The sequence below is a fragment of the Monodon monoceros genome, unplaced genomic scaffold, assembly GCF_005190385.1.
Source record: "Monodon monoceros isolate NGI ecotype Baffin Bay Population unplaced genomic scaffold, NGI_Narwhal_1 Super_Scaffold_13, whole genome shotgun sequence".
NCBI classification, from domain to species: domain Eukaryota; kingdom Metazoa; phylum Chordata; class Mammalia; order Artiodactyla; family Monodontidae; genus Monodon; species Monodon monoceros.
Genome location: NW_021703769.1, coordinates 26,209,720 through 26,231,078, shown reverse-complemented (window position 1 = coordinate 26,231,078; position 21,359 = coordinate 26,209,720). Strand labels below are relative to the sequence as shown.

Below are 21,359 nucleotides of genomic sequence, written 5' to 3'. Positions count from 1 at the left end.
TGCTGTACCTGCCCTGGACTTGCTTATGTGATGGAAGAGATCAACTTCTATCACGTTTAAGCCACTGTTATTTGGATCTTTGTTAGAGCTGAAATATATCCTGGCTAATACATCTGACCCCTAGATCCCTAAGGGAAGTCTTTTGAAGAGTCTCTGGGAAACGTTTTCCTTCTCGATAAAAAGACACACAAGAAGGGGAAACCCTTGGCCTTATCAAGGGTTGATAGCATCAAAACCAGAATAATGATGAGTAGTATCAGGTCTGTATTGGTCCTACAACTGCTACAGCCCTCTTGCCAGCTGTGTTAGTTTGCTAGGGCTCCCATAACAAAATACCACAGACTGGGTGACTTAACAGAAATCTATTTTTTCACAGTTCCGGAGGCTAGAAGTCCAAGACCAAGGTGTCAGCAGGACTGGTTTCTTCTGAGGCTCTCTCCTTGGCTTGCCGATGGCAGCATTCTCACTGTGTCCTTACATGGTCTTTCCTCTGTGTGTGTGCGCCCCTGGTGTCTGTGTGTTCAAATTTCCTCTTCTTATAAGGACACCGATCAAGTTAGATTAGAACCCACACTATGGCCTCATTTTAACTTAATCACCTCTTTAAAGGTCTTCTCTCCCCAACAGCCACATTCTGAGGTACTGGGTGTGCGGGCTTCAACATATAAATTTTGGGGGGTGGGGGGGACACAATTCAGCCTATAACACCAGCAAAGCAGAAGATGTAAGGAACTTGATGCCATTTTTGAGCTGCTCAATTAACCAGCCCTAAAATCACTTACCTTTGGGCTTTGTCTTGAGAGATAATAAATTTCCCTTATGTCTAAGTCACTTTTGATTGGATAGTCTAGTCTTGGTAGCCAAAAGTGTCGCATCTCATGCAATGAGCGTTCACGCTGTTCCCTCTGCCTGGAGCGACCTTCCTGTCCATACGCCCTTCAAAGCCTGGCTTGAATGCCACAGGCTTGGTGAATGGCTCCTGATTCTACCTTCCCCAAACAAGTTGCTTGCCTTGTATCAGAGTTCTTTGCCTGTGTGTCTTTCTCTCTCTCCAGTTTAGGGGTCAGCATATGCACTGTACACCAGCCGCCACATTCCCCACCCAGCCACCATCCCATGGCAATCCCTTTTTCATTGGGAGTAGATCTGGTTTTTCTAATCAGCACTCCAGGGCAGCCCCTGCCAATCAACTGGAGGTGGCTCAAAAGAGGTGAATCCTATTTGCCACAACTGTGAAGTCTTGAGGGCATGGACTTTGTTTTACTCACCTCTTTTTTGATTCACAAGCAACTTTATTAATAAGTGTTACCACTGTATGCTTCTGATCCCATTTAATCCCTGCAGCAGCCTTCTGAGGCAAGCACCATCATTATCCTGCTTTTGACACACGAGACTCTGGGACTCCAAGAGAAACTACTGGTTCAAGGTCATACACATTTGAACCTAGGTCCGCCTGTCTCCGCCCATTTCCACTGACGCTACTAACCACTTGATCTGTTCATGGCCCTGGGGTGTGCACTGCAGGGAACACAGGGATAGTTTGCTCTTCCTAGTGGCATTCGGAACACTTCTTGTCCTGTTTGAGATTCCCAGCAGTTCAGTGATGTTTGGAGTTATTCCAGGAATAATAGACATCCCCATTTTACAGATAGGGAAACTGAGGCTCAGAGAGAAGAAAAGGCTTGCAAAAGTCAGTCATGGGGGACTTCCCTTGGAGGTCCAGCGGTTAAGACTTCACCTTCCAATGCAGTGGGTGCAGGTTCAATCCTTGGTCACAGAGCTAAAATCCCACATGCCTCGTGGCCAAAAAATCAAAAAAACATAAAACAGAAGCGATATTGTAACAAATTCAAAAAGACTTTTAAAATGGTCCACATCAGGAAAATCTTTAAAAAAAAAAAAGTCAGTCTTGGAGGTGCCAAAGCAAGAGACCACCTTTCATTCCCTGCTGCCACTCTGAGGGTGGGAATTCAGGACCTGCTCAGGGGTTAACTGGGAGTTTGATGTCTGGGGCAGTCAGGGATTGGGTAGCACATCCTGGCCTCTTCCTGTTGGCCTGGAGGGCTGAGGGAGATCTCACTTCCTGCTGTTGGGAGGTGACTGGCAGGATGTAGGGGAGCAGGTGGGGGTGGCTGTATGAGCTAGCACTAAGCAGCCTGGGCCATTTCCCCACCCCCAAAAGAGGGAGGGAGGGGAAGAGGGAAGGCTGGTGTCTGGGAGTCTCTGTCGGCTCTCACACCCAGAGGCAGTGGGGAGTTCTGACCCTCGCTCCCACCAGCACTAACCTGGAACACCCAGGCTTTTAGAAAAAACTCAAAACAATCCTATGCATTGGCCCCTGCACTTCATAATTTCCAACTGCCTTCTTATGCACGGCCTGATGTCTTTCCTGCCATGTCTCTGACTGCAGGACAGGGTTTGGGGGATTATTGTTCCCGTTGGAAAGATGAGGAAACTGAGGCCGAGGGAGCTTACAATAAGTAACCTCCCTGGATCATACAGCAAATCAGTTCCGGGACTTAGGTCTCCAGAACCCAGGGGTCATGGCAAGGTAAGAAGGGGTCAGTCAGAACCTTTCCAGCTGTCCTGGGTGGGCCACACAGAGGGCATAGGCCCTAGAGGAAAGGAACCAGGCTTCAGATCAGAGCCAGACCCAGCAGATATCCCAGGTCCTCCTCTCATTCACTGTGTCCCCTCCTTGGGTCAGCCTCTGCAATTGAGCCTGTTTTAAAAATCTTTATAACAATGGTACCCCAATATTCTGAAGAATAAGTGAGATGAAATATGTAAAGTGCTCAGTCCAGAACCACAAAGGGAACCTTGCCTCTCTAATATTATTCTCTCAAGAGACAGTAAAACAGCCCAGGACACACAGACACACAGGTAAATAGTTAATATTTATTGAGTACCTCACATGTGCCAAGAGCCTTTCTAAGTGCATTTAATTCTTACAAGGTCACAAGGCTGGTATTATGCCCATTTTATAGATGGGGAAATGGAGGCACAAGAGGTTACAGACCCAAGGTCATAACCCTAGTAAGTGACAAAGCCAGGATTCAAACTCAAACAGCCTGTCTCTAAAGCCCATGCATACCACCTCCCTTAATAGTAATGATTAATTTTTAAAATCATTACTTGCTCAGACACAATATTCCATAGTTTATGAAGCATTTTCCTACCCACTTCCATTTATTTCTCACCACACCAGCCCAGAGAGGAAGGCAATGTTTACTCCTAATTTATAAAGGGGAGGGGGAAACTGAGGCTGTGAAAGGGGGAACTAACCTGTCTTACCAAGGTCACACAGCAAGGTCGGTGGCAGAAGAGGGGGTGGTATTTGGGACTTTCTGACTCCAAATTCAGGGGACCATTCCCAGCCTTACTCAACTCCCAATCCCCCTAAATAGCAAGCCTGCTGGCTGGAGGCCTTGGGGGCTTTCTCCCCAGGCCAGTTGCTCTGGCTGGGCTTCCACTGTTCAGCTGGAGGGTCCAAAGGCTGCATCCTCCACCCACCCCACACCCCACCGCTCACTATCAGATGGGAGGGGCAGGAACTCTGGGACTGGTGGAGTTTCCGACCAGGCAGGAAAAAGAACAAAGCAACTGCATGGGGGGAGAAGGTGGAGGGGGGTGGCCAGGAGGGTGGCAGGAGTGGAGGGGACACTTCACCATGGAATATGAAGTCAAGAAAGGGAAAAAGGTAGGTGGGAGGTTGGAAGGGGTGCGGGGTAGAGAGATGTCCCCAGAGTCGGAGAAGTGGGAAGCCTGGGGGGAGGAGGGGGGTGATAGGCAGTGAGTGGCGTCAGGAGAGCCTTTCTTCTTATTGGGAAAGACCTTCCTCCCCACCCTTGGGCAGCCAGACATTTGGACTCAAAATTCCCTAACCAGTCTCCCTGCTCTCAGTGGCCTGTGCCATCCCAGGAATGGACAGACGGACAGGCACCTTCCAGGAAAATCCAGCCAGTCAGATTAGTTTGGGAGATATTCTCAACCTGCTTCCCTGGTGTTCCTGGGGGTTCCCTCCTGCAGCTTCTCAGACCGAGGGACAGATAGACAGCCACCCAACAAACCCATTCCCCTGCTCCCTGCCTCCCCAGACAGAAGGACCTCAGCCAGGGCAATTCTGTGCTATGAGGCTGCCTATCCAGGCTCGAGACACCTGCCTGCTCCCCCCCGCTGGGTTCCAACTGAGCCTGCCCCCTCCCTATCTTTATACAGGGCCCAGTTCTGCTCCAAAGGCCTCAGCCTGGGGGTCATTCCCCCCACCCCTAGACCTTTACCCCTTCCTGACTCTCAGATATTTTCTAGTCTGGTTCTCTGGGCATCACACCTGTTTGTCTTTGTGGTCCAGGGAGCCTCTGGGATTCCAACTTCTACCCCCACCCCCACTGAGCCCTCTTCCCCCAGGAAACCTAGATCCAGCTGTTTGAAAAGACTCCCACATGAACTGTGAGGGCTCCGAAGGGAGAAAAGACATAGGTGCTTGTTCTCTCTTGGTTCATTCCTTCTATAGATATTTATTTATTCAGCACCTATTATGTGCCAGGCACTGTGCCTGGTGCTGGTGATGATGCACTTGGTGAGCAAAGTCAGACAAGGACCCTGCTCCCTCCCTGAAGCTCACATTCTAGTGAGGGAGACAACTATTAATTTAAAAAAAAAACAATTAATGTAAAACTGTACAGAAGTCTCCGTACACAGTGCTGGGGGACAGAATATTAAGGGACCCAGCCCTAGACTGGTCAGTTTGAGCTGAGATCTGATGGGTGGAAGGAAAGAGGACAGGGAAGAGTGTTTCCAGCAGAGGAACAGCATGTGCAAAGCCCCATGGTAGGAAGGAATGTAGCGAGTAGGAAGAACTGAAAGATGGCCCTATAGCTGGAGGGCAGGAATTAGGGGCAGTGTGGGGTGAGATGAGGCTGGAGAAGTGGGCAGGGGTGGACCACTGAGGGCCACAGACAAAGCATTTACCTCCCCACTCCACTCACATATACACACATACTCCCATATACAGGATAAAGTCCTGGCTCCATAGCCGGCATTCGAGCCCTCTATGACTTGTTCATCTCGTCATTCAGCCACAGCTACAACACACCTTCTCCAGGCTCGTGCTCGCCCTTGCAGCCCCCAGTGTTTTGCACATGCTGTGCCCTCTGCTTGGGATGCTCGTTCCCACATCGCTTGTTCTCATTTCTCAGAGCTTCCATGTACTTCATCCAGGCTCCATGATACTGATTTTAAAACTTGAGCTGGGCCTGCAGCAGAATCACCTGGAGCGCTTGTTAATACACAGATCATTGGGTCTCACCCCAGGTTCTGATCCAATAGGTTTGGGATGGAGCGCAAGAATGTAGATTTCTCTTCAGTTCACAGGCGATGCTGCTGCTACTGCTGGTGGAGACCCAAGAACCACACACTGAGAACCACTGCTCTAGAGCAGTGCTCACACTTTCCTGGGAGTATAAATTCTGTTGGGATGGGCTGGGGCCCTGAAATTTGCTCCTTTAACCTTGATCCAGGCCATTTTTATGCAGGTGCCCACTGGATTAAACTTCAAGGTACCTGTTAACCATTTCTAATATTTAGGAAAGCACAGAAAATAGCGTAAATACCTATGCACCCACCACTCAGCCACACTGAATGTTAATATTTTTCTGTACTTGCCCCAGCCTGGGTGGGGGTTCCTTAAGCCTCAGCCTGGGCCTGCACAGGGCTTCTACCCTCACCTGCGTGTTTAGAATGGAAGGTTTGGAGCCAGACTGCCCAAGGTGAACTATTGGTTCTACCGCTACTAGCTGGTGACCTTATTAGCTAGCTCCCTCTCTGAGGCTGTTTCTCCACCTATAAAATGGGAATCATATAGCTACCCCCTCTGCAGAGTTTTTGTAAGAATTAAATTAGGTAATGTAAGTAAAAGGCTGAACATGTAAGTGCTGAATATGATCAAGTCAGTGGCTGTTACTACTGTTCTTCCCCCCACGCCCCCGCCTCCCCCAGGGCTTCGTGTCCCCCATCCGGAGGCTGGTGTTCCCGAAGGCTGGGCGCCGGGCAGCCTTTCGAAGCAGTGTGAGCCGCCGGCCCCTGCATTCGATGCCCCTTTATCCCCCCGACTACCTCATCGACCCCCAGATTCTGCTGTGTGACTATCTGGAGAAAGAGGTCAAGGTACTTTCGGGATGAGCAGGAGGGGTGGGAAGAATCTTGAGATAAGGGGCTGGGGGGAAAGTTTTCCTCAGCCCTCTTAGGTTCCCTGGCTGGATCTGAAAATTAAACTGAACAAAGATTAACAGGAGAAAAGCACACACATTTTATTAAATTTTCACATGGACATGAGAGCCTTCAGAAGAGAATGGAAGACCCTGAGAAGTGACCAGAGCAGGAAGCTTTTATACTTTTTGACAAAGAAACAATAAATCTGTGAAGAATGGACAAGGCAGAGGGGTTTGGAGGGGGTTGGTAAATGGTGAAAGAGGAACAAGGTTTGTTTATACAGACTTCTCGGCCCTCAGTTCCCTGTCCCTGGTGATAAGGATGTCTCCTTTCCTACTGGTACCCTGCAAGGAGGGTACCCTTCACCAGGGAGATTTATCGCCTGCTTTCAGGGAAGACGGGTGAGGTGGGGGAAGTTAGAGTGACCTTCCTGCTTCTGCCGTTTTCTCATACTCCTTCAGTTTAAGATATTCAACGTGCCAAGATGCCATATTTTAGGGAGGCATGTTCTGGATCCCATCAGGAAAGACCTTACCTCTCCCCCACACCAACCCCTGACCACACAGGGGAGGCTCAGGGGAAAGAGGCCTGGGTTCAAGGCAGCCTTGCCCCTGAATTATGCTGGGGACCCTCAACAAGTGACCTCCACCTGTTCAGCCTCAGTGTTGCCATCTCAACATGGGGCTCAAAGCCTACCCCAAGGGGAGAGCAGATGGGAAGGTGCTCTGTGCACCAAAAAGCCGGACCGTCCTGTGAGATTTTACTGCAGTGATGTTGCTGCTACTTGGACAGTGTCCAGCTTAAAGGAAGCCAGTTCTGCTGGCCACATGGACTTAGGCCAACTCAGGGGCTTTACTTCTATTTTATGAACACCATGAAGGAGCAGTGGAGAATCCTCACTACCCAATAAAGACTGATATGGGGGTAGGAGTGTCAGATTTAGTAAAAACAGGCACCCAGTTAAGTTTGAATTTTGGTGGGGGGAGGGATAAATTAGAGTTTGGGATTAACAGATACACACTACTATATATAAAATAGATAAACAACAAGGACCTATTGTATAACACAGGGAACTATATTCAATATCTTATAATAACCTATAATGGAAAAGAATCTGAAAAAGAATATGTATTTGAATCACTTTGCTATATACCTGAAACTAACACTGTAAATCAATTATATTTCAACAAAAAAATTTTTTTTAATTTGAATTTCAGATAGGCGATGAGTACATTTTTAGTTTTGATATTAGTTGTTTATGTGAAAACCAAGTTTAACTGGCATCTTGTATTTTACCTGGCAGCCCTATATGAAGAGAAAAGCTAGCAAACAAATCCACTTAAAAAATTGGGAACTGAAATTTCATAGAGAATAAAAAGAAAAGAAATGGTATGATTGGTAGAATCACCTAGAAGAATAAAACTAAAAATATTTTAAAAAGTTAATTCTTATATTAAATAACATTTAAGTGTGATAACATTAAGTTATAACTAAGAATGAATGAAGAATTAATTTACTATTAATTTAATTTAGGGCATCATTTTTCTGACAAAATTATATACTAACTGGATACAACATTCTTCCCTTTCCATTTGACTTCTGCAACAAGATCCTGAAGAGGGCCAGTGACCTGCACAGTCAGTTGACACTGGTGCTTGGGGTGCACAGAGCCACTCAGGCCAAGCAGGAAATTCAAGCTATTCTAATGACTTTTGTTTCTGCCATAGCTAAATAACTATGTGCTCATAAAATAAGCTTATTTTAGCAAAAATAAGCTAGCAGTGAGAGTATGGACTCTGGTGTGTGGAGTCCAGTTCTGCCCTTTTTAGCTCTATAATATTGGGCAGGTTATTTGGCTTTGCTGTGCCTTAGTTTTCTCATCCTTAAAGCGATGACGAATGAGTGCATAAAACTCTCAGGACTATGCCTGGCTCCTACGATGGCTTTAATAACAGTTATTATCAGGCTATTATTATTAATTCAGATATTTTTATCTCAGTCTACCCGCACTGTGTCAGTGAGGAGGTCAGGGTCCTCCAAGGCTTCAGGGAGAACTCTCTCTGCCCTTTTCCCACCACCCCCGCCCCCGCCCCATTTCCATCCAGTTCCTGGGCCACCTCACCTGGGTCACCTCCTCACTGAACCCCTCCAGCCGCGACGAGCTCCTGCAGCTGCTGGACACGGCCAGGGTGAGGCTCCGGGAGAGGGGAGGGCAGGGTCTGGTCCCCTACCTCTCCCACCCGAGGCCCCCGGGACTCAGGAGATCCGACCCACCCCGCAGCAGCTGAAGGAGCTGCCGCTGAAGACCACGGCGGAGCAGGACAGCATCCTGAGCCTGTCGGCCCGCTGCCTGCTGCTCACCTGGCGCGACAACGAGGAGCTCATCTTGCGTATCCCCACGCACGAGATCGCCGCTGCCTCCTACCTGCAGGACGACGCGCTGCACCTGCTGGTGCTTAAGACCGGTACGGCAGGCGGGGCCTGGCAGGGGCGGGGCGGGGGAGGTGAAGGAGTGGAGAAAGGGCCCAACACCTAGTCTTGGGCATGGGCGTGACCTGGGGCAGCGGCGGGGCCTAAGGCTGGATAATTGGGTGATGGAAAGACCTGACCAAACTACCCTGAGACTAGGGACAGGACATGGCTGTTTGCGAGAAGAGGAAGCCCAAGGTTGAGGCTTGAAGGAGGGGCGGCCTGACCCACCATCTTCGAAACGGTGGAGAAGCCAGAATCCTGAGGCCTGAAGTTAAAGGGCGTGATGAAGAGTAGCAAGGCTCTGAGGCTAGGAGGGAACCTGCGGCAGAGGCGGAGTCTCATCTAGTGGAGGGGCCATACACTGGGGAGGCGGAGCTTGCGGCTGGGGTATCTTGGTGGGAGATGTCAGACCCTGCCATACTAGGGGCGGGGCCTGAGGCCAGGGGAGGGGTTGAAGGGAAGCCGGAAGCCATGGAGGTGTTCCTGAAACCCGGGACAGGGTCCGAGTTAAGGGTAAAGAAGGAGGGGACAGCCTGACCACTACTCTCAGACCAGACGGCAGCGTCTGGGAGGCAAGGGGCGTCGGAATGGGGTAGGGCGGGTGGGAACTGCCAAACCCAGGGGTGGAGCCTGAGGGTGGGGGCGGGACCCAAAAGTAAGGACCCGTAGTGGGGCGGGGTCCGGCCTCCCGACTTTGAAGCCTGGGGTGGAGCCTGAGGGTGGGGGCGGGGCCAGACACGGATAGACCCCTTCTCCCCCCAACCACCACCGCAGCGGCGGGGTCAGGACACCCAGCTGGCCTCGGGAGAGGGCTCTCAGCCCGGATCTCCTGCTTCTGACGGCCACCCGGCCTTTCCTAGGTCTGGGCGTGGACCCAGTGCCAGCCGGAGTAGACGCCAGCCCCGGCGGCGCGGGGCGCGACCCGGGCCCGCCCGGGGCGGCGCCCGAGAAGCGGCGGGTGGGCGCCACGGAGCGGCGCCACACCATCTGCAGCCTTGACTGGCGGATGGCGTGGGGCGGGAGCGCGGGCGCCGAGGCCCGGGCCGGGGGCGGCGGCGGCGGCAGCCTAGAGCGCCAGCGCGCCGGGGCGCGGGCGTCGGGCAGCTGGGAGCGGCGGCAGACGTTCAGCGGCAGCTGGGAGCGGCGACACGGCGGCGGCGGCGGCGGCGGCGCCGCGGGCAAGCCGGGCGGCAGCTGGGAGCGGAGGCAGGCGGGAGGCGGCGGCAGCTGGGAGCGGCGCCACCCGGGCCCCAACCCGCTCGACCCGCAGGACCCCAGCCCCGACGCCTACTGCAACCTGGTCATCCTGGCTGTGGCCAACAGGGTGAGCCCGAGGGCATCCCGCGCCCCTGCGCCCTGCCTCCCCGGCGCGTCTTCACCCTCCCCACACACATACCAAGTTCCTGGAGTCTACCCCAGCCCCTTTTCTTTTCCCTCCTTCGGCCCTACTGCCCAGAACTTCAGAACTGTGTGCCCATTGACGCCAAAAGGCTTTTACTCCAGCCCCAGGACACCTCCCCCTTGCTGTCCCAACGGGATGAAAGCTCAAAATGGCCCAGACTTGATCTAACCCCTCATCCAGCCCTGCTCCTTCTCCAAAGTCGTCAATGTCCACACTACCACAGTAACAATAATGAGGACAGTAATCACCAGCACGAATTCAGTGCTGACCTGTGCCAGACAGGAAACCAGCATTGTCATTTCATTCTCACAGTAACCCCTAGAGGCAAATATTACCACCATTCCCATTCTGTAGAGAAGGAAACAGACCCAGAGGCTAAACAACTTGTGCAAGGTCACACAGGAAGCAGGTGGTGATTTCAGCATTGGGACCCAGAAGTTCAGAGCCTGTACTCTTGGTAACAATGGCCATCACCCAAGGCAGAAGACTTCTGGCCATTCTTGCCCCCCCCATCCTCCACATTCACCCTTGCTTTTATTCATTTGACCATGTTCATTGAGCGCCAGCTTGTGCTAGGCATTGGGCTAGGTGCCATGGATACAGAGATGAACAGAGACATATTTAGTGCCCTCCCTTAGGGAGCTCACCATCTAGCAGACACCTCCAAACCCTGAGCCTTGTAAGCTGTTTCTCTGGCCCAGGGCCCTGAACTCCCTCTATATATAAACCCCACATGGTGAACAAAACAGACACGGTGCCTCTCTAAGAGAGGTGGATAGTAACCAGTAAACTCAGGCTCTGGTGCTGACTTGAAACATTTTCTCACTTGGTGTGCAGCTCTGCACATGCTCCTGGTTTTCCTACCTCCCTGGCTGCTCCTTCTCAAGAGCTGGCGCCTCCTCTTCTCACCAGTCTCTTGAGGTTGGACTGTCCCAGGCTTAGTCCTTGATTCTCTTTCTCCTTTATCTACACTCATTTCTACGTGGCCTTCTCTAGTGAGAACTCCCCCAAATGTTACCTCCCACCAAATCTCCACGGCTGTGTCTCCACTCAGCCTCTCCGTTCAAAGGTCTAACGACCAGAGCTGAGCACCCAGTCTTCTCCCCAGACCTGCTCCTCCCTTGCTCTCCCTGTCTTGATGAATGGCAGCTCTGTCCTTCCATTGCTAAGACCAAAACCCTGCAGCACTCCTTGGCTCCTGTCTCTCACACAACCCATATCCACTCTGTCAACAAATCCTGTTGGCCCTATTTCTAAAATATAACCAAAGTGCATCTACTTCTCCCCACGCTCCATTGTCCCCCCCTCCCAGGTCCATGCTCCATCTTCCCTCATCTGGGTCATTCACTCACCCCTCACTGGTTTGGCCATTGCTCAGAATCTGTTCCCCCACACGGTCAGAGCAGTCCTGTTAACACAAAAGTCACATCGTGTCCCTGCTCAAAACCTTTCAGTGGCTCCCCAGTTCACTCAGAGTAAAATCTAATGTCCTTACAACTGTTTATAAGGCCATCTACCTTACAATGGTGGCCTAGCCACCATCCTCATTTCCTCTCTAGCCTCATCTCAAGACATCTGTGCATTCCGGATGGTTCACTGTGGTATCCCCGGCCCCCAGGGCAGTGTCTGGCACATGATAGGTGCTCAATAAATATACTGAATAGATGGATTAGTGGGTACTATGTTACTATACCTTGTGATGGGGACCAAGTAGAAAAGCAGGTTGCAGTGATAATGAGGGACGAGATCCATTTTCCAGAGGGAAAGTGAGTTTGTGCCTTTTAAACTGAAACGTGTAAGGGAGAAGGAAGCAGCAGGGCAAAGAGTCAAGAAAGCAAATTCCAGGTAGAGGGAACAGTGTACCCTGTTTATCCCACTGGGCTGTGAGGGCTTTAGGCCTCATCGAATTCACCTCTGAGACTCCACAGACTGGCCCAGTGCTTGCCACACAGTGGGACTAAATAATAATTTGTGCAATGAGTAAATAAATAAGGGTTGTTTTCTAGGAGTAACTGAGCCTCTGGCCTCCAATCTGAGGCATCATGGTCCCAAGGAGGGTACAGGAGTTAGAGTCAAAAAACCTGGGTGCCAATATTAACCAAAGCCATGAGCCTGCTGTGTGAGCCTGGGCAAGTCACTTAACCACTCTAAGCCTCCATGTCTTTCATTATAAAATAAGGATGCCCTCTTCCCTGTCCATTTGGTAGAGCTATTATAAGGGTCAATCCTGGTTTAATGATAATTTCACTCCCTCATCCCAAAATGCCTGTCCTGGGTTACATTTTAATTTACTCCCTGGACTGGCTTTTTTAGAAGCACAATATAAGAAGTGGCTTCATGAAGTTGGTCTCTTCATTAGTTGTTGTCTTTCCGTGTCTCTTGCTTAAAGACTTAAAGAGGTAAATCAAAGAGGCGAATTCCTCTTCATATTTGCGATCTCAAAAAAGTTGCACCCAAGAACTTAAATGCCTTCCTTCTATCAGGGACTGAAGTTTATGTGTTCATCCTGCTTCCATTTTTGCCTTGGGTGCCAGGAAGCTCATATCTAAATATGGCATAGTAACTATGTTGAGCAGTAGTAACTCTGCTGAGCCTAACATTTTTATACAGTTAATTCTTCCTTTCCTCTTACTAGGCATTAGGAGACCTGGGCTCTAGTCCTGGCTAATCACTTTATATCTCTGGGCTTCAGCTTCCTACGTGTAAATTAAACTAAATTAGGGCTTATTTTAGATAAGCTTCAGGAGGCCCCATAATTCTCCCAGAAATTTGGGGTGCATGTGTGCATTTTTCAGGGCAGAAGAGTTACATTTGTCACTGGATTCTGTAAAGGCCGGTGAGTGGCTATTTCTATAAAGGCCACCCAGAGCATGGCCATATAATTTTGATGAAAAATGTCCTCAAAGTCAATTTAAAGGCTCCCATAGTTGTGTGTGTGCCCTTGTGCGCCTCCTCACACTGCGTTTTTAGGAAGCAGGGGCATCCTGGTCCCTGGAGAAGGCCTGAGCTCTGTCCTCCTCTCTGGGCCAGGATGCTGCAGAGGAGTCCTGCGCCCTCATCTGTCAGGTCTTCCAGATCATCTACGGGGACCAAAGCATCGAGTGCGTGGACCGGGCCGGCTACCACTACACGTCCACGCCCGAACGGCCGTGGCTCTGCAGCCGCAGTGAGTACTCCAACTCCTGGTGGCCCCTCCTGTGAAACGTCCTGAAAGGCCAGAGGAGGGGGGATGTCCCAGGACTGGGGCCAATGAAAGCCCTTAGGGGTCCTGACCTCTACAGCAATTACAGCATACCCCCGATATGTCGCTAAAATAAAATGTCAAATTTCATAATGACCTCAAACGTAGTTTCAGAACGAGACCCTCAGAGCTGAACTCTCTCTCCCTTTTGTTTTTTGGTGTCCCCACTTTGCCAAAACGTCAGTTTACTGAGCCATCTAGTCCCACCAGGACTCTAGGTCAAAACGAAGATTTCCAGACTGGTCCTTGAATGCCATCAAGGGCTGGAATGAGAATGAGACCAAGAGAGGTATTCGTTGATCACCACCTATGTGCACAGGGCCGACGTACCGAATCTTATTTAATCCTCATAACAACCTTGTCTGTCCTGTTTGCCACTGTATCCCCTGTGCCTAACACAGGACCAGGGACGGATGCTCAAGGCGTATTTTCTGAATGGATGAAAGAATGCTCTGAGGCCTTATGAATACAATTTTTACAGATGAGGACATTAAGGCTCAGAGTAGTCAATAAATATCTCAGGGTCACACAGCTGGTAAATGGCAGAGGCAGGATTCAAACCCAGGTGCATCTGATTCTAATGCTTCCATCTGCAACAACCTCACTCCCCATGCTGCCTTCAGGGCCATTAAGTGAACTTCCTCAGCCACAGCCCCCTGAGCGTGGTCCCTGTTTGCGTAGCTCAGGCAACGGGGAGCCAGCTCTTTCCTTCTGGAGGCGCTCACATCTGTGGGAACTGTGGTTATTGAGAATTTGGGAAAGTTCATTGACTCTCCCAGGGATGATGGACAAATAAATGAGATAACTCAACAGATATTTCAACAAATTCATTCATTCAACAAGTATTTCTTGAACACCTGTCTGTGGGATCCTGCTAATCACCAGGATGTACTGGAGAGTAAAGCCAGATGTGGCCCTCCCTCTGAGGCGTGCAGTGCTGAAGTAGCCCGACAGTAATTAAATAGTTGCACAGATAAAATGTAACCACACACTGTGTTATAAGAATGCATAATGAGGACCCAGCAGGGCCTGGAAAGTCAGGGGAGTGTCCTGAGGAAGTGACACTAAGTGAGCCACGATGGGCAGGGGGAGGCCAGTAGCTGGATTCACTGAGATGACAGGGGCAGGTACAGAGCAAGTTCTCTGTACCTGGTGCTCCTTTCTCCTCATGATTTTGAGCTCCTTGCCCTCAAAGTTCTTTTTTCTCTCTCTCAAACATATACAGTTTACAAAGCGCTACCTCGCCTGTTCCCTGGCTTGCTCTCCCCAAGGCCCCCCTGAGGTAGGCAGGAAGGTGGTATTGTCCCAACCTTGGGGAAGTTGAGTGCCGGGAGAGGAGAAGTGCGTTGCCCAAGGTTGGCTGTGTGTTGCCGGTGGGGGCAGGAATCATGGTCAGAAACTTCCAGTGGCTGCCCATTTCACTCAGAGTGAAAGTTAACACCCGTACAGTTACTAACAAGGCCATTCGTGCTCCAGCCGCCATCCTTACTCCAGGGTGGGGCTGAGCTTGGGGCCTCAGGGAACCAGAGACGTTGGTCCCTGCTTCGCCGCCTCTGACCGCCCTCTGTCTGCTGCCCCCAGGTGACAGCTGCCGCACGGATGGGACTTACGCCTATGACGCCGACTTCAGCTGCTGCAGCTCCTTGTGGGTACCGTCCTTCTCAGGGACCCCACTCTGGTCCCCTCTGTCCCTGCACAAACAGGGTTGCTCATCTAGGCATTCTTGAGCCCCTATGGGCAAGGGAGGGTGGGAGAAAGTGACTCCATCTTGATTTGTGCTGAGATGCTAGGCCCTGAGGGTGCGGGTAACCTGAACTTCCCAGGCTCTGGTGAGCTTATAGGATCTGAACCCCTGAGAGACAGACAGGGCAGCCAGAACTCAGAGCTAGGTCCACATGGGCCTGCGGCTCTTTCCCAGTCATCCAGACACAGTGGCCTGCAGAGGCCAAAATCACAGCTAATGCCAAAAAGTCATTTTGGCTCTATGGAACAGAGAATCCTAAAAAAGAGTAGCTTTAAAAAGGATAAAACTCCCCCCCCCCCCCACCGCCGTCTCTTACATAAAATAGACAAGGAGTCTATGGCCTTATGGTCATTAAGGGCTCGGGCTTATCTTTTCCTCCCTCTCTAACACTTGCTTCCATCCTCAAGGTCACCTCATGGGCCCAGATAGTGGCTATAGCTCCAGCCATCACAGTAGCATACGAGGAATCTCTTTAAAGAAAGAGCTGTGCTAGAATTCCTACCTGACTTCTGCTTACATCTCATTGGCCAGAACTTGGTCTCATGGCCATAACTAGCTATAAGCAAGTCTGGAAAATGTAGGTTTTTTTAAAAAAAAAAAACTCATTTGGGAATGTTGTCCAGGGTTCTATTTAGGGTGACTGACCACCCCAGTTTGTCCAGGATGTAGGGGTTCCCCAGAACATGGAAGTTTCAGTACTGTAACCAGGAAAGTCCCAGGAAAACTGGGACAAGTTGTTCACCTTAGTTCTGTTACTAAGGCCTTTGGCTTTCTGTTATTAAGGCTGACAAGGGACAGCCTCTGCCAATGATATAGGCCTTACTTCCCCCCGCCCCCCTTTTCAGCGGCAATATACTTGCTTAAGGCTGTGCACTCTTAGGCCAGTCCTTAAACAACCTGCTATCTGCTAGAGAGATGACAGTCATGACAATGACTAACTTTAGAACTTGCTGCCTGCCAAGTGCTATTCTATAATGCACTTCGTTTTTAAAATCAACATAGCAACATTATAGTAGCTACTGTTTATTTACTGCCTAGTCCATGACTCTAAGTACTTTACAAAGATTAACTCCTCTGTTTCTTACAATGACACCAATTTTTATCACACCATTTTACAGATAGAGAAACTGAAGAATAGACTTGACCCAAGGTCAAGCAACTAGTAAGTTGTAGGCCTGCGATTTGAACCCAGACAGGCTGGCTCCAGAGTCCACACTAAGCTTACACTGCTTCTCTGGAGGTAATAATTGAAGATGGTTCTGGAACAATGTAGAGACCAGGAGGCAGGAGCCCAAGGCTGACTATTAAGCAATATTTATTGAGTGCCTACCATGTGCCAGGCGCTGTGCTCTGTGCTAGGGATACAGTGGGGAGCCAGACAAGGATGAGGCCTGTGCTTGGCACATAGTAGGTACTCAGCAAACAGAGAAAACCAGGTCCCTGCTCTTGCATGGTTTACAAGGTAGCACAGGAGACAATGAGATCGTTATTTAGTAATAATAGGCATCAACAGTAATAAACACTCAAGAGAAGCTCAGAGTGCTGAGAGAGAGGCTGTGGAATCCCTGCCTCATCTGGGGAGTCAGGAGGGCCTCTCCGAGGTGATGACCTTTGAACTGAGACATGACAAATAAAAGGGGGAAGAGCGCTCCACGTACAGGGAGCAGCAAGTGCGAGGATGCTGAAGCGGGATCCACTTGGCATGTTTGAGGAGCAGCCAGGAGGCCACTATGGCTGCAGCAGAGGGTGTGAAGGACAGAGTGGTTAGAGAGGAGATCTGGTGGGGGCATCGGAAAGGCCTTCGTGTCATGGGTAGACTTACAGACTTTGTGACCGCATTTAACAGAGGGTCTAACCCATTCTAGAGGGATCAGGGAAAACTTTCCTGAGGAGGTGACATTTAAGATCCAATGGTGAGGAAGAGTTAGCTGAGCAAAAGACAGGGAAAGAGAGGCATTCCAGGCAGAGGTGACAGCATGTGCAAAGGCCCAGAAGTGAGGAGGTACTTGGAGTATTAGAAGAAAAGACAGAAGGCAGGGTGACCTGAGCACAAACAGCAAGGGGGAGACGAGGCTTGAGAGGTGGTGCGTGGCCAGATCATATGGGGCCTCGAAGGCCAAAATGGGATATAGGATGAGGCCCCAGGCCCAGAGCACTGGTGGCTACGCCCTCCCACCTTCAGCCTACCACGTGGAGAAGAGCTGGAGGGAGGCGAGTGAGGGCCCCTTCCCCCCCTGTCTCTGCAGCAATGGCTCCCAGGACACATTTGAAGCCTGTTACAGCGGCACGTCCACACCCTCTTTCCATGGCTCCCACTGCAGCGGCAGCGACCACAGCAGCCTGGGCCTCGAGCAGTTGCAGGATTACATGGTCACGGTGAGCTGGGGCAGGCGGTGCGAACAGCATCAGCAAGGGCCTGGAGAACACATGGGGTATTTCAGGCATCATGAATAATACTGGACATAACTGAAGCATAAGACCTCAGAGGTCAGGGCAGGGCATGAGGTTAGGAGAGCAAACGGAGTCAGCTGTGAAAGGCCTTAAGTAATGTCAACTAGCATTGAGTGTTGACTTTATACCAGGCACTGTTCTGAGCACCTTTAATGCATCATTTCTTTTCATCCTTTCAACAACCCAAGAAGGAAATGCCTTCATTATCCTCACATTGCAGATGAAGAAAGCGAGGGTTAAGGAGGTTGTCACCTACCCACGATCACAGAGCTGGTCAGTGAAGGGGCCAGGATTTGAAATCGGGCAGCTTGAGTCCACATCCCATTCTTAGATGCAGCCCAAGGCCGGGTTTTCACAGGAGGGCTGGGCTGGATACACCCTTAGCGAGGGCTCTGGGTCTTTTAGGCAGGGGTTGGGTGGGGGTTGCTCTTGGGATTAATCTCGAATGGTGTCCCTGACAGTTGCGGAGTAAGCTGGGGCCCCCTGAGATCCAGCAGTTTGCGCTGCTGCTGCGGGACTACCGGCTGGGGCTGCCCATCCAGGACTATTGTGCAGGCCTGCTGAAGCTCTACGGAGACCGGCGCAAGTTCCTCCTGCTTGGTGAGCCCCCTGCCCAGGCTGGGAGTGTTTACTCTTTATCCCTCGGCCTCCCATAAAGCCGACATCATGAGATCCATGAGGCAAACAGGGAAACCAAAGTGCAGAGAGGGGAAGAGACTTGTCTGCAGTCAGAGCCGGGAGAGAGAGCACAGGTGTAACCATTTCACCTTCACAGCAAAGCTGGGAGAGGGTATGATTCTTCCCATTTTACTCCATGAGGAATCTGAGGCTCAGAGAGGCTAAGGAACTCTTCCAAGGTCACAGAGCTAGTAAGGAGGGCTAGTGATAACAGCAACAGGAACGATAATCTTAATAAGCTAACATGTATTGGGCAGTTACCGTGTGTAGTGGCAAGGATCATCTCATTGAACGCCCTCAGTTCCGGGAAGTTGAAACTATGATTTGCCCTCATTTTGCAGATGAGAAAACTGAGGCTTAGAGAAGCAAAGTACATAAATAAGTCACAAAGCTAATAAGTAGTGACAGAAGTAAAACGGAAGCCAAATGGGGCACTCAGTGTGTGTTAAGTACCTTATTTAATCCTCACAGCCCTACCGAGAGAACAGGTGTAATTATCTCCCTTTTACAGGGGAGGAAAGTAAGGCTCAGAGTAATTATTGGAGGAGTGTTACACAACTCATAAATGGGAATGTAATAATAATAATGATAACAATAATAAGCTAACATGTAGTGAGCATTTATTGCGTGCGGAGCATTATGCCGTTACTCTCTGGCTCAGAGAGTCAGGAATTGTGCAAGGTCACGCAGCCGGCGAGCAGCAGGGTGGGGATTTGCACTCCGCTCCCCAGAGAAGGTGATTCCTCCGTGGGAGGGGAAGGCTTGACCCCAAGGAATCACCCTGCCCCTCGGCCTGCAGGGATGCGGCCCTTCATTCCGGACCAGGACATCGGCTACTTCGAGGGCTTCCTGGAGGGCGTGGGCATCCGCGAGGGCGGCATCCTCACCGACAGCTTCGGCCGCATCAAACGCAGCATGAGCTCCACGTCGGCGTCAGCCGTGCGCAGCTACGACGGCGCGGCCCAGCGGCCCGAGGCGCAGGCCTTCCACCGGCTGCTGGCCGACATCACGCACGACATCGAGGCGCTGGCCCCAGACGACGACGACGAAAGCATTGACGAGGAGGCCCAGGGCTCCCCGAGCGGGGTCGACGCGGCCGAGGACAACTACCTGTAGCCTGTGCCGCCGCCCATGCGGAGGGCGGGGAAGGGGGTGGCCCCAAGACCCCGCTCCTGAGTCTCACTCACCGTTGCCTGTGGGACCCCATCCCCAGACCTCCTCCTCAAACCCCCAACCGGGGCTCCACCCTCCCGGGGTCTCTGTCCCTACTCCCGGGGCTCCGGTCCCTGCAGTACCGAGAATGTCCTGCAGGGGGCGGGATCCTAACCGGGACTTGGCAGCCCCTAGGCCGGCTGGGGTGGACTGCGAACTTCTTTGTCCCACTAGCCCCGCGGGTTCGGCTTCTGGACTCTCGCTCCTCCTCGAGACTCCGCAGCTTTCTGGAGACCAAGGGAGGGATGAAGAGTGGGCTCCACCTGCTGGCCGGTTGAGAAAATAATTCTCAGAGCCCAAAGACCTCTGTTCCTCTTATTTTACAGTTTGAGAAACATGTTCGAGAGAAGGGACTTGAGGGAGTCTCCTGATTCCCCTTAGATATTACCTCAAACTGACCATACTAAATGGTGTAGAGGGTATTTTTAAAGCTCTAAGAGGCAGGGTCTCCCCTTCGCAGGTGGAATTAGATCGTTAGTGTGGAATAGAGGTTTCTTTCTACTGAGAGTCAACCCAGAGGTGGACGATTTGGGTCCCAATCCTGGCCCTAAGGCTCTGAACAGGTTGCTTGTTCAGATCTTGCATTTGGAGCCAGACAGGCTAGGTCTCCTGTCTGGTAGCAGTTCTAGCTTCTCTGCATCTCCATTTCCTCTTCTGACCATGAAGTCGGCCCCACCCACCTCACAGGGGGGTCATAGGGATGACTGAAGGTCAAGACCTCAGTGCTGGGTCTAGCACGTGATAAGCGCTCAATAAATGTTGTTCCCTTTCACATCGAACACTTTCTGACTCAGTTTACCTGTCTTTACCTGTGTGCAACGGGACAGGAACTGAGGTGGAGGTGAGAAGACCCTCAGGGAGCTCACAGTTTGGGAGGAGGAAATAGGAATTGCCCCTCACAGCTCTATTACAGCCTGGCTCTGTGCTCGAGGCCCAAATGCAAAGTACCCAAGATTCTGCAGACAAGCCGCCACATCTGGGGTAGTCAAAGAAGTCTGAAGACAGGGTTGGAGGGGAGGAGAAGTCAGCATAAGGACAGGACTCAGCACAGCCTCAGTAAAGGCTCAGAGGCGGAAAGAAAGAAGCCCTGAGAAGAGGCAAGAGAATTGCATAGAAGAGCTAAAATTTATTTGTAGAACTTTACATGGCCTTCCATGGCCAGACACAGGGCATTTACCGTGAGGTAGATACTATTATCACCATTGTTAAAATTATATCATTATTATTATTAGGGCTTCAGATCCAGAGAGTTTCATGAGTTATACTCAGTTCGTGGCAAATGACCATCCCATCATAACTGATCCATGAAAGGCCCTTCTGATGTCTTACTTTGTTTTATATTCCCCAAACTCCATCCACACATCCCCACAATCCTTCCCCTCCCTACAATAGGCACCCACCCCTATGTGTTGATATATATCCCTGGACATAAAATGTACAATGTCTTCTGTGTGTGTGTTTATATTACGTAAATGGTATTGTATAAGGTTCTCATTCTGTTGTTTCCTTTTTCACTCCCTAATATGTTTTTAAGATCTACTTATGTTGGGACTTCCCTGGTGGTGCAGCGGTTAAGAATCTGCCTGCCAATGCAGGGGACACGGGTTTGAGCCTTGGTCCGGGAAGACCCCACAAGCCATGGAGCAACTAAGCCCGGGCGTCACAACTACTGAGCCTGCACTCTAGAGCCCGCGAGCCACAACTACTGAAGCCCGCGTGCCTAAAGCCTGTGCTCCGCAACAAGAGAAGCCACTGCAATGAGGGGCCCGAGCACCACGATGAAGAGTAGCCCCCACTCGCCGCAACTAGAGAAAGCCCTCGCGCAGCAACAAAGACCCAACGCAGCCAAAAATAAATAAATTTTTTTTTTTTAAAAAAAGATCTACTCGTGTTGCTGTGTAAAAACCTAAATTATTACATCTAACCACTGCAAAATATTCCAAGCTGAG

The 21,359-nt window shown here is 50.8% G+C and overlaps 1 protein-coding gene across 1 annotated transcript; it reads left to right on the top strand.

The window, feature by feature from the left end:
- The first annotated feature begins 3,659 nt into the window (after positions 1–3,659).
- On the top strand, positions 3,660–20,184 carry CCM2L (CCM2 like scaffold protein). The gene is made up of 10 exons (XM_029222257.1): positions 3,660–3,700; positions 5,998–6,165; positions 8,316–8,399; positions 8,492–8,675; positions 9,543–10,006; positions 13,115–13,250; positions 14,907–14,970; positions 17,316–17,445; positions 17,982–18,120; positions 18,998–20,184. Exons 1-10 carry the CDS (start codon positions 3,671–3,673, stop codon positions 19,312–19,314), a joined length of 1,716 nt encoding a protein of 571 aa, XP_029078090.1. The 5' UTR covers positions 3,660–3,670; the 3' UTR covers positions 19,315–20,184.
- The last annotated feature ends 1,175 nt before the right edge of the window (positions 20,185–21,359 follow it).

Bases quoted from the DNA above. Each gene is read 5' to 3' on its own strand.
- CCM2L (XM_029222257.1), top strand. From the start codon at position 3,671: ATGGAATATGAAGTCAAGAAAGGGAAAAAG. The intron at 10,007-13,114 runs GTGAGCCCGAGG...TCTCTGGGCCAG, and splicing joins TCCTGGCTGTGGCCAACAGG to GATGCTGCAGAGGAGTCCTG. The intron at 17,446-17,981 runs GTGAGCTGGGGC...TGTCCCTGACAG, and splicing joins TGCAGGATTACATGGTCACG to TTGCGGAGTAAGCTGGGGCC.